The sequence below is a fragment of the Piliocolobus tephrosceles genome, chromosome 9 (assembly GCF_002776525.5).
Source record: "Piliocolobus tephrosceles isolate RC106 chromosome 9, ASM277652v3, whole genome shotgun sequence".
Classification (NCBI taxonomy): domain Eukaryota; kingdom Metazoa; phylum Chordata; class Mammalia; order Primates; family Cercopithecidae; genus Piliocolobus; species Piliocolobus tephrosceles.
The window spans coordinates 70,133,533-70,150,149 of NC_045442.1; the positions used below are offsets into that span (position 1 = coordinate 70,133,533).

Here is a 16,617-nt window from a genome sequence, read left to right on the forward strand (position 1 = left end):
GGGCTCTGCATCGGGGAGAAAAGAGCGGACGGAGACCCGGAGTCCAGCACCAGAGGGTTAAACAGCACATGGACCAACAGGCACTCATACCCTCCAGACCCTGGGAGGGAAGAACTCTTTTGCAGTCAGGTTCATAGACACAGATTAAGTCTTCTGAGATGTCTCAGCCTTGCTCAGAAAAAGCCTCTTAAGGAGATTAAGTCACAAGTCTGTGAGAGGAAGTATCATTTCGCTACAAATTTCCAGGTCTGGGTTTACAGGGTTGGCTCACCCTGTAATGTTATTTATTTTCTCTCATTACTAGAACTGTCTGAAATTCAAGTGAGCAGCCACCAGGGAAAAAGCAAAAGCTACTATAGGCTGTCCTCAGCTTTAATAAAATTTGACTTCTGACTTCGCTGCACCCCTACTATGCTTTTTAGATAAAGATGCTGAGCTTTGAAAATCACCTAGCAGTTAAATGTTGGCCTTCCTTTGTCGGTATAGCCATGCTTGTTTACAGTATTTGAATTTTTTATAGCATTTTGTAATTCGTGGGAAATGGAAACAAAGGCGTGCCAGTGATTAAAACTACAGTGATCATAAAAATGCAGGGATGTAAGCCACAAGGAATGTTGAAAGCAGTGATTCCTCAGCCTCAACTAAATGCTCACGAATTTTACGTTCACATGTGAAACAGACGCATCGAGATGAAGACCACGTGGAACACTAAAAATATATCCCAGAAGACTGTGTCTAAAAGGTGAAGGGCAATTATGAATGTCATCATTAGCTCACTGGGGGTAAGGTCCCCCCGGAATATGTCCGTCTGTCATTCAACTTTTGCACATTCATTTAACAATGTCCAGCAAACACTGAGGGCTGTTTCAGGTACAGTAAACACAGCTGATAAACTGCTCCTGCCCTCAAAGGGCCAGCATTCTTTAGAAGGCATTTTCAAGGATTATTATTATAATCAACGAAAGAGGCTACTAATATTGACAATGGTCCATAATTTAGAATTAGATCTAAAGGAAAAGAAAAACCTAAATATAGTTAGGCCTCTTTTACATTGGCCTTTTATTAATTTAATTTTTTTTTTTTTTTAATGGAGTCTCGCTCTGTTGCCTAGGCTGGAGTGCGGTGGCGTGATCTTGGCTCACTGCAACCTCCGCCTCCTGGGTTCAAGCAATTCTCCTGCCTTAGCCTCCTGAGTAGCTGGGATTACAGGTGCCCACCACCACGCCCCGCTAATTTTTTGTATTTTTAGTAGAGACCGGGTTTCGCCAAGTTGGCCAGGCTGGTCTCAAACTCCTGACCTCAGGTGATCCACCCGCCTTGGCCTCCCAAAGTGCTAGGATTACAGGAGTGAGCCACCGCGCCCGGCCTTACAGTGGCCTTTTAAATATGCTCAAACATGAGATTTTACTTCTAAAATTATCCCTCAAAAAGAGAGAGTTCCCTTACATTCATATATATAACATAGGTAGCTGTGTGTGTGTGTGTGTGTGTGTGTGTGTGTGTATCTCTTTATCCCTTTACCCAACTAACGTGTTACTGCTTTCAGGAAAGTTCTTATCTTATGTTTCTTTAGAATTTCCACGGTACCTAACAACATGCCTTATAGTTAGCATACAGGCCACGATCGATCGTTTGCTGAGTGAGCCGGGTTTGCGGACTTTGGCTTTCCCCAGGCTAAAGAAGAGCATAGGTTTCTAACTTGCACTGAATCACAGCAGCAAGAACTCTATGCAGGCACTCACTCACCAGGCCCAGGCTTGGTTCTGGTGATTTTCAGGACCTTGTTGTCAAAGGCCATTGCAGGATCTTGACTTAAAGTAGATTTTTGACTAATGGAGAGTAAGTTCTCAGCTTTCTCCTGGCTGGCTCTCTTTTTCCTAAATTGTCCTGCATGAGAACCTGAGATCACCTTTTTCCAAAGACTGTTTCTCACGTTAGTGAACATTTTTCAATTTCCTTGTCCATCCTTTCAGGGATTTGCCCTTAGCCACGCATAGCTGGGCTCCTTCTGAACCAGCACACTACCACATTGTCTAAACGTGAGGTCTTTTTATTATTTTTTTTTAGAGATAAGGTCTTGCTCTATTGCCCAGGCTGAAGTACTGGCATGATCACGGCTCACTGTAGTCTCAACCTCCTGGGCTCAAGGGATCCTCCCGTTTCAGCCTCCTGAGTAGCTAGGACTACAGGTGCACACCACCATGCCTGGCTAAATGCCAGATGATTTCTGTTCTTTTCTTTTTTTTTTTTTTTTTTTTTGAGATGAAGTCTCACTCTGTTGCCCAGGCTGGAGTGCAGTGGCCGGATCTCAGCTCACTGCAAGCTCCGCCTCCAGGGTTCACGCCATTCTCCTGTCTCAGCCTCCCGAGTAGCTGGGACTACAGGCGCCCGCCACCTCGCCCGGCTAGTTTTTTGTATTTTTTTAGTAGAGACGGGGTTTCACCTTGTTGGCCAGGATGGTCTCGATCTCCTGACCTCGTGATCCGCCCGTCTCGGCCTCCCAAAGTGCTGGGATTACAGGCTTGAGCCACCGCGCCCGGCCTAATGCCAGATGATTTCTAAAGAATCATATCTCACTTTTAATTAAAAACTGTATATTTATTTAAAATTTTAAGCTGGAAAAGGGTTCAAACCTCTTTCCCATACTTAATTTAAACAAAATAATTCAAATAGTACTTAGGGAAATAACTTTCTTTTTTAAAGATACGATGGCCATTCTGGCCTTGGGACTAGCAGAAGGCACGAGTTGTCCTACCCTCTCAGGATCTGAGAGTTTGTGGCCTCTTCAGTCTTTTATCCTCACAAGTGGCTCTTACTCTTCCACAGACCCTGGGTCACTGGCATCCACCTTCAAAGAAATCTAAATAGAAGCTACGTCCCCCAAATCAAGAGCACAAGATAGACTAGCTGCTCAAACCAATGCTAGTATTTTGAACATCTTGCCAGAAAGCTTCTGAACAGTTAACAAGAAATCGCTCTATGGACACTTAAGCGGTAGGAATTGAGGAAGGGGGAGCTGGGAAGGGAAGATGGGATCTAAAAGAAGAATCCGTGATGCTGAAAGCTCAACACCGTCTGAGCTACTTCACAGGCCTCCCTCATAACATTGATCAAAACCTTGACTTTCAGGAGAGCCTGGAAAGGTCAAACTCTTTTGCTTTGTCCTCTCCTTTTCGTTTCTCACCCCTTTGATGCAGCCACAACATCAGTTGTTATTTACCTGTTTCATATTATAAAGGGACTGCAGCCACAACACAAGCAATTTGGAAAACAGAAGGGGCATGGGAAAACCACTCATACTCCTAGCAAAATCTTCCAGTCTGTTTAAAAAATGCAGTCAGCCGGGTGTGGTGGTTCATGCCTGTAATCCCGGCACTTTGGGAGGCCAAGGCAGGTGGATCACGAGGTCAGGAGACCGAGACCAGCCTGGCCAACACAGCAAAACCCCGTCTCTACTAAAAATACAAAAATTAGACGGGTATGGTGGCACGTGCCTGTAGTCCCAGCTACTTGGGAGGCTGAGGTTGGAGAATTGTTTGAACCTGGGAGGCGGAGATCGCAGTGAGCCAAGACCACGCCATTGCACTCCAGCCTGGGTGAGAGTGAGACTCCGTCAAAAAAAAAACCCAAAAAAACAAAAAGAAAGCAATCTTTTAAGATATCATTGTAGGCCAGGTGTGGTGGCTCATGCCTATAACCCCAGCACTTTGGGAGGTCGAGGCGGGCGGATCACCTGAGCTCAGGAGTTCAAGACTAGCCTGGGCAACATGGTGAAACCCCGTCTCTACTAAAAACACAAAAATCAGCTGGGCGTGATGGCACATGCCCACATTCCCAGCTACTCAGGAGGCTGAGGTGGGAGAATCACTTGAGTCCAGGAGGTGGAGGTAGAAGCGAGCTGAGATCATACCACTACACTCCAGCCTGGGGGACAGAGTGAGACCCTGTCTCAAAAAACAAAAAAAAAGATATCATTATAAGATATAATAATACAAGCATATGCCCTATCTCTTTTCTTTTTTTTTTTTTTTAATTGAGATGGAGTCTTGCTTATGTTACCCAGGCTGGACCTCCTGGGTTCAAGCAATTCTCCCACCTCAGCCTCACAAGTAGCTGGATTAACAGGCATGAGCTGTCACACCTGGTATTATGCTTTACTTTAAACAAACAAACAAAAAAAAATAGTATGTTTTAAAAAATTCTGATAACAGTAGTGCACAATCTAGATGAAAAATGTAGGATACAGAAAAATGTATAAGAAAAAAAGTTTCTCAAATTCCCATCACCTGGTGAAGTTACTGTTGACACTTCAGTGGGCTTTCTTCCAGTCCCTTTTTTATCCACATATTATATACTGAATAAATATCTACAAACACGTTTCTTCAAACCAAATTTAGATGATAATGTATGTACTCCTTTATTTATTTATTTTTTGAGACAGAATCTTGCTCTGTCACCAGGCTAGAGTGCAGTGGCGCGATCTTGGCTCACCGCAACCTCCAACTCCCTAGTTCAAGCGATTCTCCTGCCTCAGCCTCCTGAGTAGCTGGGATTACAGGCAAGTGCCACCGTGTCCAGCTAATTTTTGTATTTTTAGTAGAGACAGGGTTTCACCATGTTGGCCAGACTGGTCTTGATCTCCTGACCTCGTGATCCGCCCACCTTGGGCTCCCAAAGTGCTGGGATTACAGGTGTGAGCCACCGTGCCTGGTTGGTCTGTACTCCTTTATATGCCACTTTCTTCACTTAATATAAAACATTTCTGCACTTTTTCACTTAAACATCCCTATAATCATGAAAATTAATAATTTTTTAATAGTTTATTACATAGATTTCCCATATTTAGTCATTTATTGGCTTTTAAAAGATCTTTTTATTTTTAAATTTAAAAACATTTTTAAGAGTTGGGGGTCTCACTATGATGCCCAGCTGGCCTCAAATTCCTGGGCTCAAGCAATTCTCTCCTGCCACAGCCTCCTGAGTAGCTAGGACTATAGGTATACACCACTGTGGCTGGCTCCTTACTGGCTTTTCAAATTGTCTCCAATCTCTTTTTTTCTTCTTCTTTCTTTTTTTTTAAACAGAGCCTCATTCTGTAAACCAGGCTGGAGCGCAGTGGTGTGATCCTGGCTCACTGTAACCTCAACCTCCTGGGCTCAAGCAATCTTCCCACCTCAGTCTCCCAAGTAGCTGGGACTACATGCACGTTCCACCAAGCTCAGCTTTTTTTTTTTTTAGACATGGGGTCTCACTCCATTTCCCAGGCTGGTCTCAAACTCCTGGGTTCAAGCAATCCTCCCAACTTGGCCTCACAAAGTGCTAAGATTACAGGCATAAGCCACTGTGCCCAGCCTCCAATCTTTTCAGTTATAAATAATGTCATGTTCAACATTTTTCTGCTTTTAGCTTTTCCCTATTTTGAATTATTTCTTTAGGAAAAACTCCCAGAAGTAGAATTAACAGGGTAAAAGAGGTAGAAGCATTTTTATGATTTTGACACGCAGGCTGTTTTAGAAAGGACCATTCTGGTTTTCACTACCATCACTAACTAAAGAGTCCAAAAATGGCACCTTGTTTCAATTTGCATTTCTCTGATACTAGTGAGGCTAGAAATTTTTCCACATGTGTTATCCAGTTCTACTTCCTCGTTTTCAGGTTGTCAGTTTATTTTCTTTGATCATCTATCTACAGTTTTTTGTTTGTTTGTTTGTTTGTTTTGAGATGGAGTCTTGCTCTGTCCCCGAGTCTGGAGTGCAGTGGCGTGATCTTGGCTCACAGCAACCTCTGCCTCCCAGGTTCAAGTGATTCTCCTACCTCAGCCTCCTAAGTAGCTGGGACTATAGGCGTGTGCCACCACACCCAGCTAATTTTTGTATTTTTAGTAGAGACGGGGTTTCACCATGTTGGCCAGGCTGGTCTCGAACTCCTGGCCTCGAGTGATTGGCCTGCCTCGGCCTCCCAAAGTTCTGGGATTACAGGTATGAGCCACCGTGCCCAGCCTCTACTGGGTTTTAAGAGGAATTATTTGTTACAGAAACTCTTTCAATAAAAATATCAACCCCTCCCATCACAACTGCTATGAATATGTGGTTGGCCTTTTAATTTTGGGTGGTCACTAGCCTCTGGTTCCCACCATAATATTGAAGCTCTTTTCTCAAAAGAATGTGGCATAAAACTTATTTACTGAGGACGTATCAGGGTCAGACACATAACACATTGCAGGGCTAGGTTCTCCACACATGTCCTCATTTAGAGCCTTTACCTAATGATGTGTCTGCCCAGCCCTCATCCTCAGGGTTCCTGGAAGAGCTGCTGCTGCTGCTGCTGCTACACATCTGTTTTTCCCCTACCTCTCTGTCCTGCCTCTGTTTCTTTGCTGACTCTTGTTCCAGCCCTTTCTTAACACATAACCCTGAAATTTTGCCTTTACCAGACTCTCAAACCTTCACGTGCTTTGGATTCATGAAAGTGTTGTTAAAATTCACAGATTCTGCCTCCCAGCCAAGGCCTCCAGAATATGAATTCCAAGCTGGGCCCTGGATGTGCATGGTTTGAGCTGGCTCCTTGGGCTAATCTTACATGGCTGCACATGACCTTCATCTTTGAGACCAGTAGTATCTAGAAAGGTTGGCTGGAAACCTGTTCTGTAATGATGCCTGTATCCACCCTCTCCCCTCCACCTCAGCAGTCACTGCTTTATTTCAGGTCTCATTTTACGCAATTGCTCTTTCCTTCAGCCATAAAGAAGATACTGAAGTTCCCAGAATCATCATGCTGTTTCAGCCTCGTGTATCTTCACATGCACTCTTCCCTCTGCCTGGAATATCCCTCCCCTCCTGTTTGCTCTTTAATCCAGCAAAATCCAGCTACTCCCTCAAGCTCAATTCCTGGGCTGTCTCCTTCCGGAAGATTCCTGTCCTGGTTTGGATGTTTATCTGTCTGCTCCCCTAGCACATGCTGGGTGCATACCTCCCTGAGACCTTAGCAGACTGCACAGAACCAGTAGCTGCCTTGTGTGTCTCCCACTGTGAACACCTTAAAAGTTGGATTAAGTTTTGCCTTCCCAACTCCCAGGGACACAGCAGGTATCTTTTTTTTTTTTTTTTTTTTTTTTTGAGACAGGGTTTCACTCTGTCACCCAGGCTGGAGAGTGGAGTAGCTTGATCTTGGCTCACTGCAGGCTCAAATTCCCTGGGCTTAGGCAATTCTCTCACCTCAGCCTCCCAAGTAGCTGTGACTACAGGTACACATCACTATGCCCAGTTAATTTGTTTTCCCCCCACAGACAAGGTTTGGCCTAGGCTGGTCTCGAACTCCTGGACTCAAGCAATCCTCTTGCCCCAGCATCCCAAAATGCTGGGATTACAGGATTGAAGCCACCGCACCAGGCTTGCCAAATCATTTCTATCAGCACTTTCACCATAGCTTCCCTGCTCCATAGCCTAGGGTATTTCCCATGGTCTGACACAGAAACTTCTGATTCTGCCTGATAAGACTGATCCAACCATATTTTTGACATCCCTCTACCACATACCCTGTGTTCTCATTGGCCAGAGAACATCAATATGTATAAGAGAATCCATACATATATAATTTGTTGTTTTTAAGTTATAGAAATGGCATGTCCTTTTCTTTTCTCTTTTATTTTCAGATGGAGTCTTGCTCTGTTGCCCAGGCTGGAGTGCAATGGCGCAACCTTGGCTCACTACAACCTCCGCCTCCCGGGTTCAAGCCATTCTCCTGCCTCAGCCTCCCAAGTAGCTGGGATTACAGGCCCCGGCCATTATGACTGGCTAATTTTTGTATTTTTATAGAGATGGAGTTTCACCAGGTTGGCCAGGCTGGTCTTGCACTCTTGACCTCAGGTGATCCACCTGCCTTGGCCTCCCAAAGTGCTGGGATTACAGGAGTGAGCCACCAAGCCTGGCACATATTCTTAATTTAAAGAAAACATATAGCAGAAAGTAAAACTGCAAAGTGAGTCTCACCTATGTCCCTGCAGCTTTCTCCAGTAAACTCTCTCCTATGAGCTTCCTGGACTAAACCATCTCACGTGGGTCCACTAGCAGCGCTCAGCTGACTCCAGGCACGGTCCCCTTCCTATGGCGACTGAAAGCCACACCCGCTCTTATACCTCTGTTATGTACCCCTCAGAACAGAATGCTGCGTGGACCTCTGACGGACAGGTACTTATTAAACACTCTCTCCAACTAAACCTGCCCCTTTTCCTCACCTGGCTCCATCCATCTAGCTCAGGGGCAGAGCTTGGGGACTGCACGATGCCCCCAGCTCCACGTCAGAGGGTGTGCGCGGAGCCCAAGCTCCCCTGCGAGGAGTGGAAGGACACAGAAGCAGGCATGCAGAGAATGAGGGAAAGAGGAGGGAGTGGGGAGGGAACGGGGCGCGTGTGTGTATCTCAGCTGTGGATGCAAGATCTTGGGAAAAGGTCCAGTGAAAATCTAGTCTAGAGTGTAAGTTGGGAGGCTTCAAAATAGCATGAGCTCCTACCCAATGCCCTAGCCCCAGGATCCTTTCTGTCCCCAAAGCATCTATAGAATGTCTTGGGCCCTGTGGGTAGCCCCAGCCACCTCTCCTCTACCTTGGCCAAGGAGCCATTCCCAGCAGGGCTCCTGGTGAGTCCCAGGTCCCTCCTCTTGCCCCAGTCCCATGGGAAAAGCTCCCTCACCCAGTGGGAACAAGCTGTGATCTACCATGGCCCTTGCCTTTTTCTGAGGAGCCTATGCATCAAGAAAGCTCGAGGCTCTGGCACTCAGTGGGATCTGAAAGTGTTGTAGAGAGAAGGAAAAAGACCGAAAGGAGAGTGGTTTCAGGTTCCAAGCCCCATACCCTGCCTGAATCACTCAGGCAAACTTGGCTTTCACTTGATTAAAAGGGTTTGTGCTCTAAAAAGGAAAAAAAGAAAGATAACCAAATGACCTAAAAAACCCAGAGTCAAGCTCTGGAGATGAAGCATCCGTGTGGAAGTCAGGTTCCGGATTCAGCTCTGGTATAAACTATGATTTGGATCACTTCCCCTGAGTCATTCTCATCCAGCTAGGGCCAGGAAAAATACCTCCCTACTTCCCTCTCAGGCCAGCGGAACCTTCTGTTCTGAGCACAAAGGCATCTGGTTTAAAGCAGACTAGCAAGGATAGGAAGATTCCCTGGGAAAGGCGGAACCAGGTGCCAAGAATTCCCATAGTGACTGCGGGGAGAAAGAGGTCACTCTGTTCAGAGGCTGGAGACACTTACCTTGACACCGCCATCCGACTTCTTGTTCAATAGGCTTTTGGCAGCTGTGAAAACAAAGAGGAAAATCAAGTCTCCTGCATTGTGCCCTCTCCCCCACCTGAAGTCCAGCAGCCAGATCCACAAGAGAGTGCTGTGTCTGACAAGGGGGCCAAGGATCTCCTGAAACCCCCAAAAGAGGCACTTCCTATAGCCTCTTGGCAAGAAGGCGATCTCAAGTGGCGTCAGAGCCCTCAGGGTGGCACCTCAGGATCTCCTCTGCATGAAAGAGGGCATGGATGCACGACACTTAGAGGAGAAATCATGCTCAGTACTGGAGCTGCCTGGGACACTGGGGGCTCTGCCTTTCACAGCTTCCACCCAGGCCTGGAAGCAGAGTGCCAGGGTGAAAGGGTGAGGGCTCCATCCCTAGGTGCCATGGGAGTTCTCTGGATGGCCAAACTGCAAGGATGCAAGACATCTCCTGAGTGTTCTCAAGAAGCAGAGTGTCACAGTTCACACAGGAGACCAGAGGACAGACAGACACAGATACAGAAACCAGGACCACCTACAGGAGGGTTTTGCCAGGGGGTTGAAGCCTTCACTGGGCAGGTCCTCACCAGGTTCACTGGGTCCTAGCTGCCACCCTTTCCCCAGTGTCTACTCTCTGGACCCGTGAGCAGGAAGGACTGGGCAGAATAATGAGCTGTCAGACAGATTCTAGCCAGGCATGGGGTGACGCTCCAGGCTGATGAGCTCTGTGCCAAAAGGCTGGTGATACCAGCTGGCCACAAAAGGCCACAGGAAGGCAGCAGACAGTGGGGAGGAGAGTCTGGGAGGCACAGGGAGATGGAATCAGCCCAACTGTCTGATCCACCTGGACTGCCTGCCTTGGGTTTTTATCTTGGTTCCACCACTTGCCAGCTGTGTGACCTTTGGTGAGTTACTTAACCTCTCTGAGCCTCAATTTCTTTATCTATAAAATGGGATAAAGTAGGGTCGACATCACAGAACAGTGGTGGGAATCCAGTGGGATTATGCATGAAAAGCACTCAGCGGAGTGCCTGGCATATAGCAAGCACTCAGTAAGTGTCCACTATCATTGTCACTATTGCTGCCACCCTCCTGCCCTTTGGGTAGCCATTCCTCCCCAAGCTGTGTTCCATCTGTCTCCAGTGAGACTAGGGTCCTCCCATTACAAGAATTCTGACTCCAGAAAAAGGTCTTTGATCTTATGTTGTGCTGGGTTTGAATGTTGTTTTTTAAATGTGTTGACTCCTGTGCCTGACCTACCACTGTCTAAGTGCTTTCCATTCACCAGCCAGCTCTCAACACTGGTTGCCCATTAGGATCACCTGGGAGCTTAAAAAAGCATATAACCTATCCTATCCCCGAGGCTCTGATTTTATTGTCTGGGGTGGGCTCCTGACATTAGGACTTCTTATGAGCTCCCAGGTAACGGCTGTACTGCACAGGCAGGGCTGAGAGCCTTCGACAGGGTGATCTTAAGAACCACCATGTAATTTATCATCCCCATTGGGGAGGTGAGGACACTAAGGCTGGGAGAGCTGGTGTGACTCGCTCAGGGTGTGGCAAGGCTAGGATCTGAACCCAGGAACAGCTGGCTCTGAGGCTTCTGCACTCTGGAGCCTTTCAGACCTGGAGGCCTGAAAGTGCCAGACTTCACAATTTTGAGGGGCGCAGCTCCTCTGTGGGGTCTTAAACAGCGCTGCGGAAGTCTAGTCCTAGCACCAGGCAGCTCAGGGCAATGCCCAGCACTGTCTCTGAGGGCCCACTGTCGGCTGCAGCCCTCCCAGGGCGTCGGGCTCTTGGCAAGTTTCCCGCTGCCCGGCTCCACGCCCCCAGGCTACTGCCCCCTGAGTTGGCAAGCGCCCAGCATGCATGGCTGGTTAGGGGCCTCCGTAACAACAATGCGCTTGCAGATGCCAAGTTAGGTCCATCCGGCATGCCCATCTCAGCCCGCAAGCATGGGACTCGCCTCCCTGGTGAGTGGGCCCGGCATGCTGGCCCTCCTGGTGGGGTGGCAGGGGGCCGAGGCAGGCGGTCGGGGAGGACTCATGCCACGTACCTTGCCCGGCCAGGCCGGCGGCGCTCGCGGCAGGCGAGGCGGGGGCGGAGCTCTGCCTGCCAACTGAGGGGATACAGTCTCTCAGTGCACAGAGCCCCGCAAAGCCACGGGGCCGTCAGCAGCGAGCATGCCCCAGCGCAAGGCGCGGCCCAGGCGGCGTGGCCAAGCCAGCCGAGCTGGGGGAGCGGAGCGCCGGGGGCAGGCCGAGGAGGCAGGCGCAGCCAGCCCTGCAGCAGTCTGGGAGCCTGGGAGGACCGGGCTGGGCCAGGGCATAGGGAACACTGCATCCCCGCCAGATGGAGAGGGCAGCAGTGCCTGTCTCATGACCCCCTCGGGGAGGGTCCATGGCGAAGTGCCTGAGCCGGTGAGAGGCAGGTGCCCCTTCTGAGGTAGCCCGGCCCTAGCTTAAGGCTGTGATGAAAAGCCCTCCCTTCTAGTCCTTCCCTCTTTAGAAGCTAAATGAGCCCACAATGAGAGAGCCGGGGGCACAGAGCAGCCCTCTCCCCTCTCTACATCCCACACACTAGAGGGACTGGCGCGTGAGACCCAGGGAGGGTCTGTGGCCCTTGTGTAACTAAGTTTACTGGCGGGCCCCAGCTCCATGCCCCCCAGCCCCTCAGAGACACAGGTCCCTGTCTTAAGGCAGGTAGCCGGGAGAGGCAGCATTTTCAGTCTGTGTGTCGCAGTGTGCTGAAGGAGAAGGTACCCAAGAGATAAGCCCCGAGAAAGAAAACAAAGGCTGCTGAAGCACTACACTCTGGTGGCCCCGATTCGCTGTTAGCCAAACTGCTAGAGTCCAGGCTGCGCCACATCTCCTATTGGGGGTCAACTCAAAAAACAGCCCTAGGGAAATATATCGGTGCCCTTCCCTCTTGATTGCATCCATAGACACCTCTTTCTGCAGAAGCTTCCGGACAGACTCTGTCCTCACCTGTCCCAGAGTCAGGGCAGAAGAGGACATCCTGGAATGCTTGCGGCATTGTCTGTCTCCTCTGACCCAAGGCAAAGTAAGCTCAAAGGCCAGTCTAGGTCTGGCCAATAAGAACAGGAGGCGCTATAGGGATGAATAAAATGCTTTGTCCTAACACTCAATTTCCTGAAACCAGGAGGCCAGTTTCCTGAAATGGAGGGGGAGGCTGACGTGGAGGCCCGGGGCCACAAGACAGGGCCCTTGCTATTGACTGGCCGGGCTAAAAGAAAAGCAGCATTCTGACTTCACATTTCTTCAACTTAGAGGGGAGAGAGGCCAGAGCTTCGCTCTAGGGGCAGCACAGAAACGCCTTTAAATGTCCTCTGGAAAGGCTCGTAGACCCAAAAAGTGGAAGCTGCGTCATTAAAGCACAAGAAGCAGGGCGTGGGACTACAGTTGCAACTCCACCGGAGGCAGCCAGCCACGCTTCCCCATTCCCATCTGTGAGAGGTGGATCCAGACCACAGTATGCCCGTCGTGGGTACCCACGACACAAGATCAAGCCCCAAACCAGGGTCAAAGGAGGCCTGAGGCAGAGTACCACCAGCCCGGGCTTACTATCGAGCTCTGGCCTTCCAGAGCTCCATGGCTCTCAGGCTACACCACCAAGCCCTAGGCCTCCCTGCCTGCAGCATCCTCACAGCCAAGGCCCTTGGGGTTACCTGGAGCCAGCGCAGGTGAGCCCATCCGGATGGATACTCAGAAGCAGCTCCCACTGAGTGGTGGTTTAGGCTCCCACACAACCCCCTTTCCATGGTGGTGCAGAGGGGAAGCAAGGGAGGGAGTCTTATTATGGGAAGGAGAAGAGGGGTCTTGAACCAAAACAGTGAGGCAAGGGATTAGAGGGAGGGAGGACCGAGGGAGATGGCAAGCTGGGCAGAGCCCTCTCTGTCTTTAGTCTCGACATTAATCTTTTCCTCACAAAAAAGCCACTATGCTTCCCAATTGAAGGCAAACAATAATAGGGGCTGGGGTAAGGGTGGGGGCAAGAGGGGAGTGGAGTGTCTTGCATCTTAAAAAGAAATGTCAAGTGTGATTTACAAATTATTGGTCCCACCTCTCCCAATTCTTCATGCAAATTTAAGCAAGTTCCTTTCCCTCTCTCCTGCTGGTCAAAATTTATTTCTTCACTTTTACAGTTAGTATCATAGGGAATATTTTAAGCACAAGTCGCCGCAAAAGGTTTAAACATCTGGAATAATTTCTATTAGTCATCTCCACTTGGGCAAAATGAAGTAAGAGATCGTCCCAGCGGGCAAATGAATGGTGGCAATTTGGCAATTGAGAAGACTCGCTGTACCTCATCTCTCTTTTCTTCCCCCAGCACATTCTCCAAGATTGTAGAGTGGCTAAAATCTGTAAAGTGCTGAGAGTCTTCAGAGAGTTAAATGAGAATCCAGAGAAACAAGGTACATAGCAAGGTGGGCAGGCTACTCCTTGGGAAGTTCTAGGAAACAGAATTCACAAATGTGAGTCCAGCCCCTGAATCTCAGGAGCAGGACTCAGCAGCAGCAGCAGCAGCCCCTCAAAATAGGATCCTCATTCGCCCTGGTCAAGGTGTGGCCCAGGACGCCGAGGAAACCCAGCGGTGCCTGGGATGGCAACAGCCCATTCCTGACCCACTCACCTCGGCATAGTCAAAGTACACAGCTGGGAAAACATACCTGAGAAGTTCCTGGAGACAAGCATGGTTGTGAGGATGGCACCCTGGGGAAAGAGGAAGGTCCTGTGAATTCACTGAGACCCTAGAAAAGGGCAGGCTGGTCTTAGGCAAAGGCAGGTCCAGGATAGAGCCTGAAGACATCAGGCCTCTAGGCCCCCTCCCCCGTGACATGTACAACCTTCAGAGCCCAGCTCCAGCCAGGAGGGGAGCTTCCTTCTGCAATGGGGCAGGAGCCACACTGGTGCAAGGCATGATGTCAAGGAGGCTGGCAGCCCAGAAACAACACTCACCTTCAGTTTTCTTCGGGCATTGAACTTGCGCAAACACTCCACAGTCTCCTGACGATGCATCATGGATGCCACCGTGGATCGTTGCTAGAAACCAAACAGACAGGCTGTGAGCCCCAGCCCAGATCCTCTGCCCCTCCCACAGTCCCGGCACCGACACCGTGTCCAGGAAAGGGTCATGCACTCTCAGCCACCCCAGAGTTGCTCTGAAGATGAAATGAGGTCACAGATAACACTTTTAGAATAAAAGCACTACCCCAAACTCAAGGTTACAAAGGACAACATGAACTTGAGAAAGCCGTAACTGATGCTAGACGGGCTGCTGAGAGAACGTCCTATTCTTCCTTGTGAAACAGAGGCTATGGAACAGGAGAGTACCCTGGGGGCTGTGATCCTCATTCAGTTACTCCTTAGGCAGCTGTTTACTGAGCACCTACTGTGTTCCAGATGCTCAGCAGTGAGAGAACGGCAGGGTTCCTGCTCTCTACAGAGGACGTTCCTTCCTTCCAAGAGCCCCTCTCAACACACCCCCAGCAAGGTCCTGAATGAAGCCGTGATCCCAGAAGCTAAGGATCGTCACCTTGAAGCATAAATTCTTTTCATCATACTGGATGGAATTTTTTTTTTTTTTTTTTTTTTTTTAACGGAGTCTCGCTTTGTCGTTCAGGCTGGAGTGCAGTGACGTGATCTCGGTTCGCCGTAGCCTCCGCCTCCCAGGTTCTCCTGTCTTGGCATTCCGAGTAGCTGGGATTACAGGCACATCCCACCACACCCAGCTAATTTTTGTATTTTTAGTAGAGATGGGGTTGGCCATGTTGGCCAGGCTGGTGGTCTTGAACTCCTGACTTCAAGTGATCTGCTCACTTCGGCCTCCCAGAGTGCTGGGATTACAGGTGTGAGCCACCGTGCCCAGCCTTTTTTGGATGGAAATTTGTCTTCAATGTATTTACTGCTAACTTCCTGGCCTCCTTCAACAGAGTCCATGGGACATAGTCTACATTTCCTCGATGACTCAGTTGTCAATACCAGCATCGATTATTATGTAATTTCAGAATATAGTGATGTCCTCAGGGGCTCGAGATACACAGGACTGTAGAGGGTAGGGCCCGCAAAAATGACCCCAGAACAGAATACTTCCCCCATTCTTGGGTGCGTTTCAGGTTGCTTGCCCTCTCCCCTTGCTGTTGCTGTCTTCACCAGCCTGTCAGAAAAACAAATCCTGGCACCTGCAGCCAGGTACCCACAACACTATGGGGCCTCCTTGTGATCCTTTCCCTCACCCTTGGCCCACTCTTTCCAGGTCCGGAGGCAACTCTCCCCACCTTCTCTACCTTCCCCAAGTCTCTCATTTTGCCTCCTCCTTGGTGTAAATTTCTCCAAAAGCAAAATGAGAGGTCATCAGCAAGAACCCCTTTCAGCTCAGACTCCCACTCAGAAAGCGATTTTCACCTGCCTCCACCCTAACAGGAGTCTCAGGGGGATCATGCCTCATGCCTGGGGTGGACCCCTTGCTCTTGGCTCAGGAGCTCCCTCTCTTTTTCTGCTATCCAAACCTTTGCTTCCCCAATTAGCCAGGATCTTCAACCCTTTCCTCTGGACTAGATTCTTCTCTATAAATTATAGTTAAGCCTCTCCTTAAATTAAAAAAAAATTTTTTTTTTGAAACAGCATCTCACTCTGTTGCCCAGGCTAGAGTGCGGTAGCACAGTAATGGCTTATTGCAGCCTCCGCCACTCTAGGCTCAGGTGATCCTCTCATCTCAGCCTCCCAAGTAGCTACTTTAAAAATTTTTTTTTGTAGAGATGGGGTTTTGCCATGTTGCCCAGGCTGGTCTCAAACTCCTGGGCTCAAGTGATCTACCCACCTTGGCCTCCCAAAGTGCTGGGGACTACAGGTGTGAGCCACCACTCCTTGCCAATACAATCTTTAAAAAGAATTTTTGTTTTTTAGAGGCAGAGTCTCCCTCTGTCACCCAGGCTGGAGTGCAGTGTCATGATCTTGGCTCACTGCAACCTCCACCTCCTGGGTTCTAGTGGTTCTCATGCCTCAGCCTCCCAAGTAGCTGGGATTATAGGTGTGCACCAAACATACCCAGCTAATTTTTTGTATTTTTCATAGAGATGGGGTTTCACTATGTTGGCCAGGCTGGTCTCGAACTCCTGGCCCCAAGTGATCTGCCCGCCTTGGCCTCCCAAAGTGCTGGGATTACAGGTGTGAGCCTTACATTAAAAGCTCCCCCAGCCCATCCTAATCGAAGTAGCACCATTCATTTCCCACCTCACTACCTAGCTCCCCATGCCCCTCCTCACCTTCACTCCCTCTTCATCTCACTGAAAACAGGCTTCCATCTTTCTCTCCACTGTCTCAGTGAAATGATGAA

At 49.1% G+C, this 16,617-nt stretch overlaps 1 protein-coding gene across 12 annotated transcripts in view; it reads right to left on the minus strand.

The window, feature by feature from the left end:
• Positions 1-16,617, minus strand: part of CAMK2G (calcium/calmodulin dependent protein kinase II gamma) — a 62,590-nt gene that overhangs the window by 16,266 nt on the left and 29,707 nt on the right. For 6 of the 12 annotated variants that reach the window (XR_004229128.1, XM_023204938.2, XM_023204933.2 and 3 more), the window contains exons 11-14: positions 14,241-14,324; positions 13,952-13,994; positions 11,318-11,380; positions 9,253-9,296 (exon numbers count right to left, since the gene is read on the minus strand). Coding sequence is in view for 11 of the 12 variants with exons in the window: in XM_023204938.2 (XP_023060706.1) it covers positions 9,253-9,296; positions 11,318-11,380; positions 13,952-13,994; positions 14,241-14,324 (234 nt within the window). In the remaining variant the exon portion in view is untranslated. The remainder of the gene's footprint in view (positions 1-9,252; positions 9,297-11,317; positions 11,381-13,951; positions 13,995-14,240; positions 14,325-16,617) is intronic. The other 6 variants (XM_023204935.2, XM_031936186.1, XM_023204936.2 and 3 more) reach the window with 1 other exon arrangement.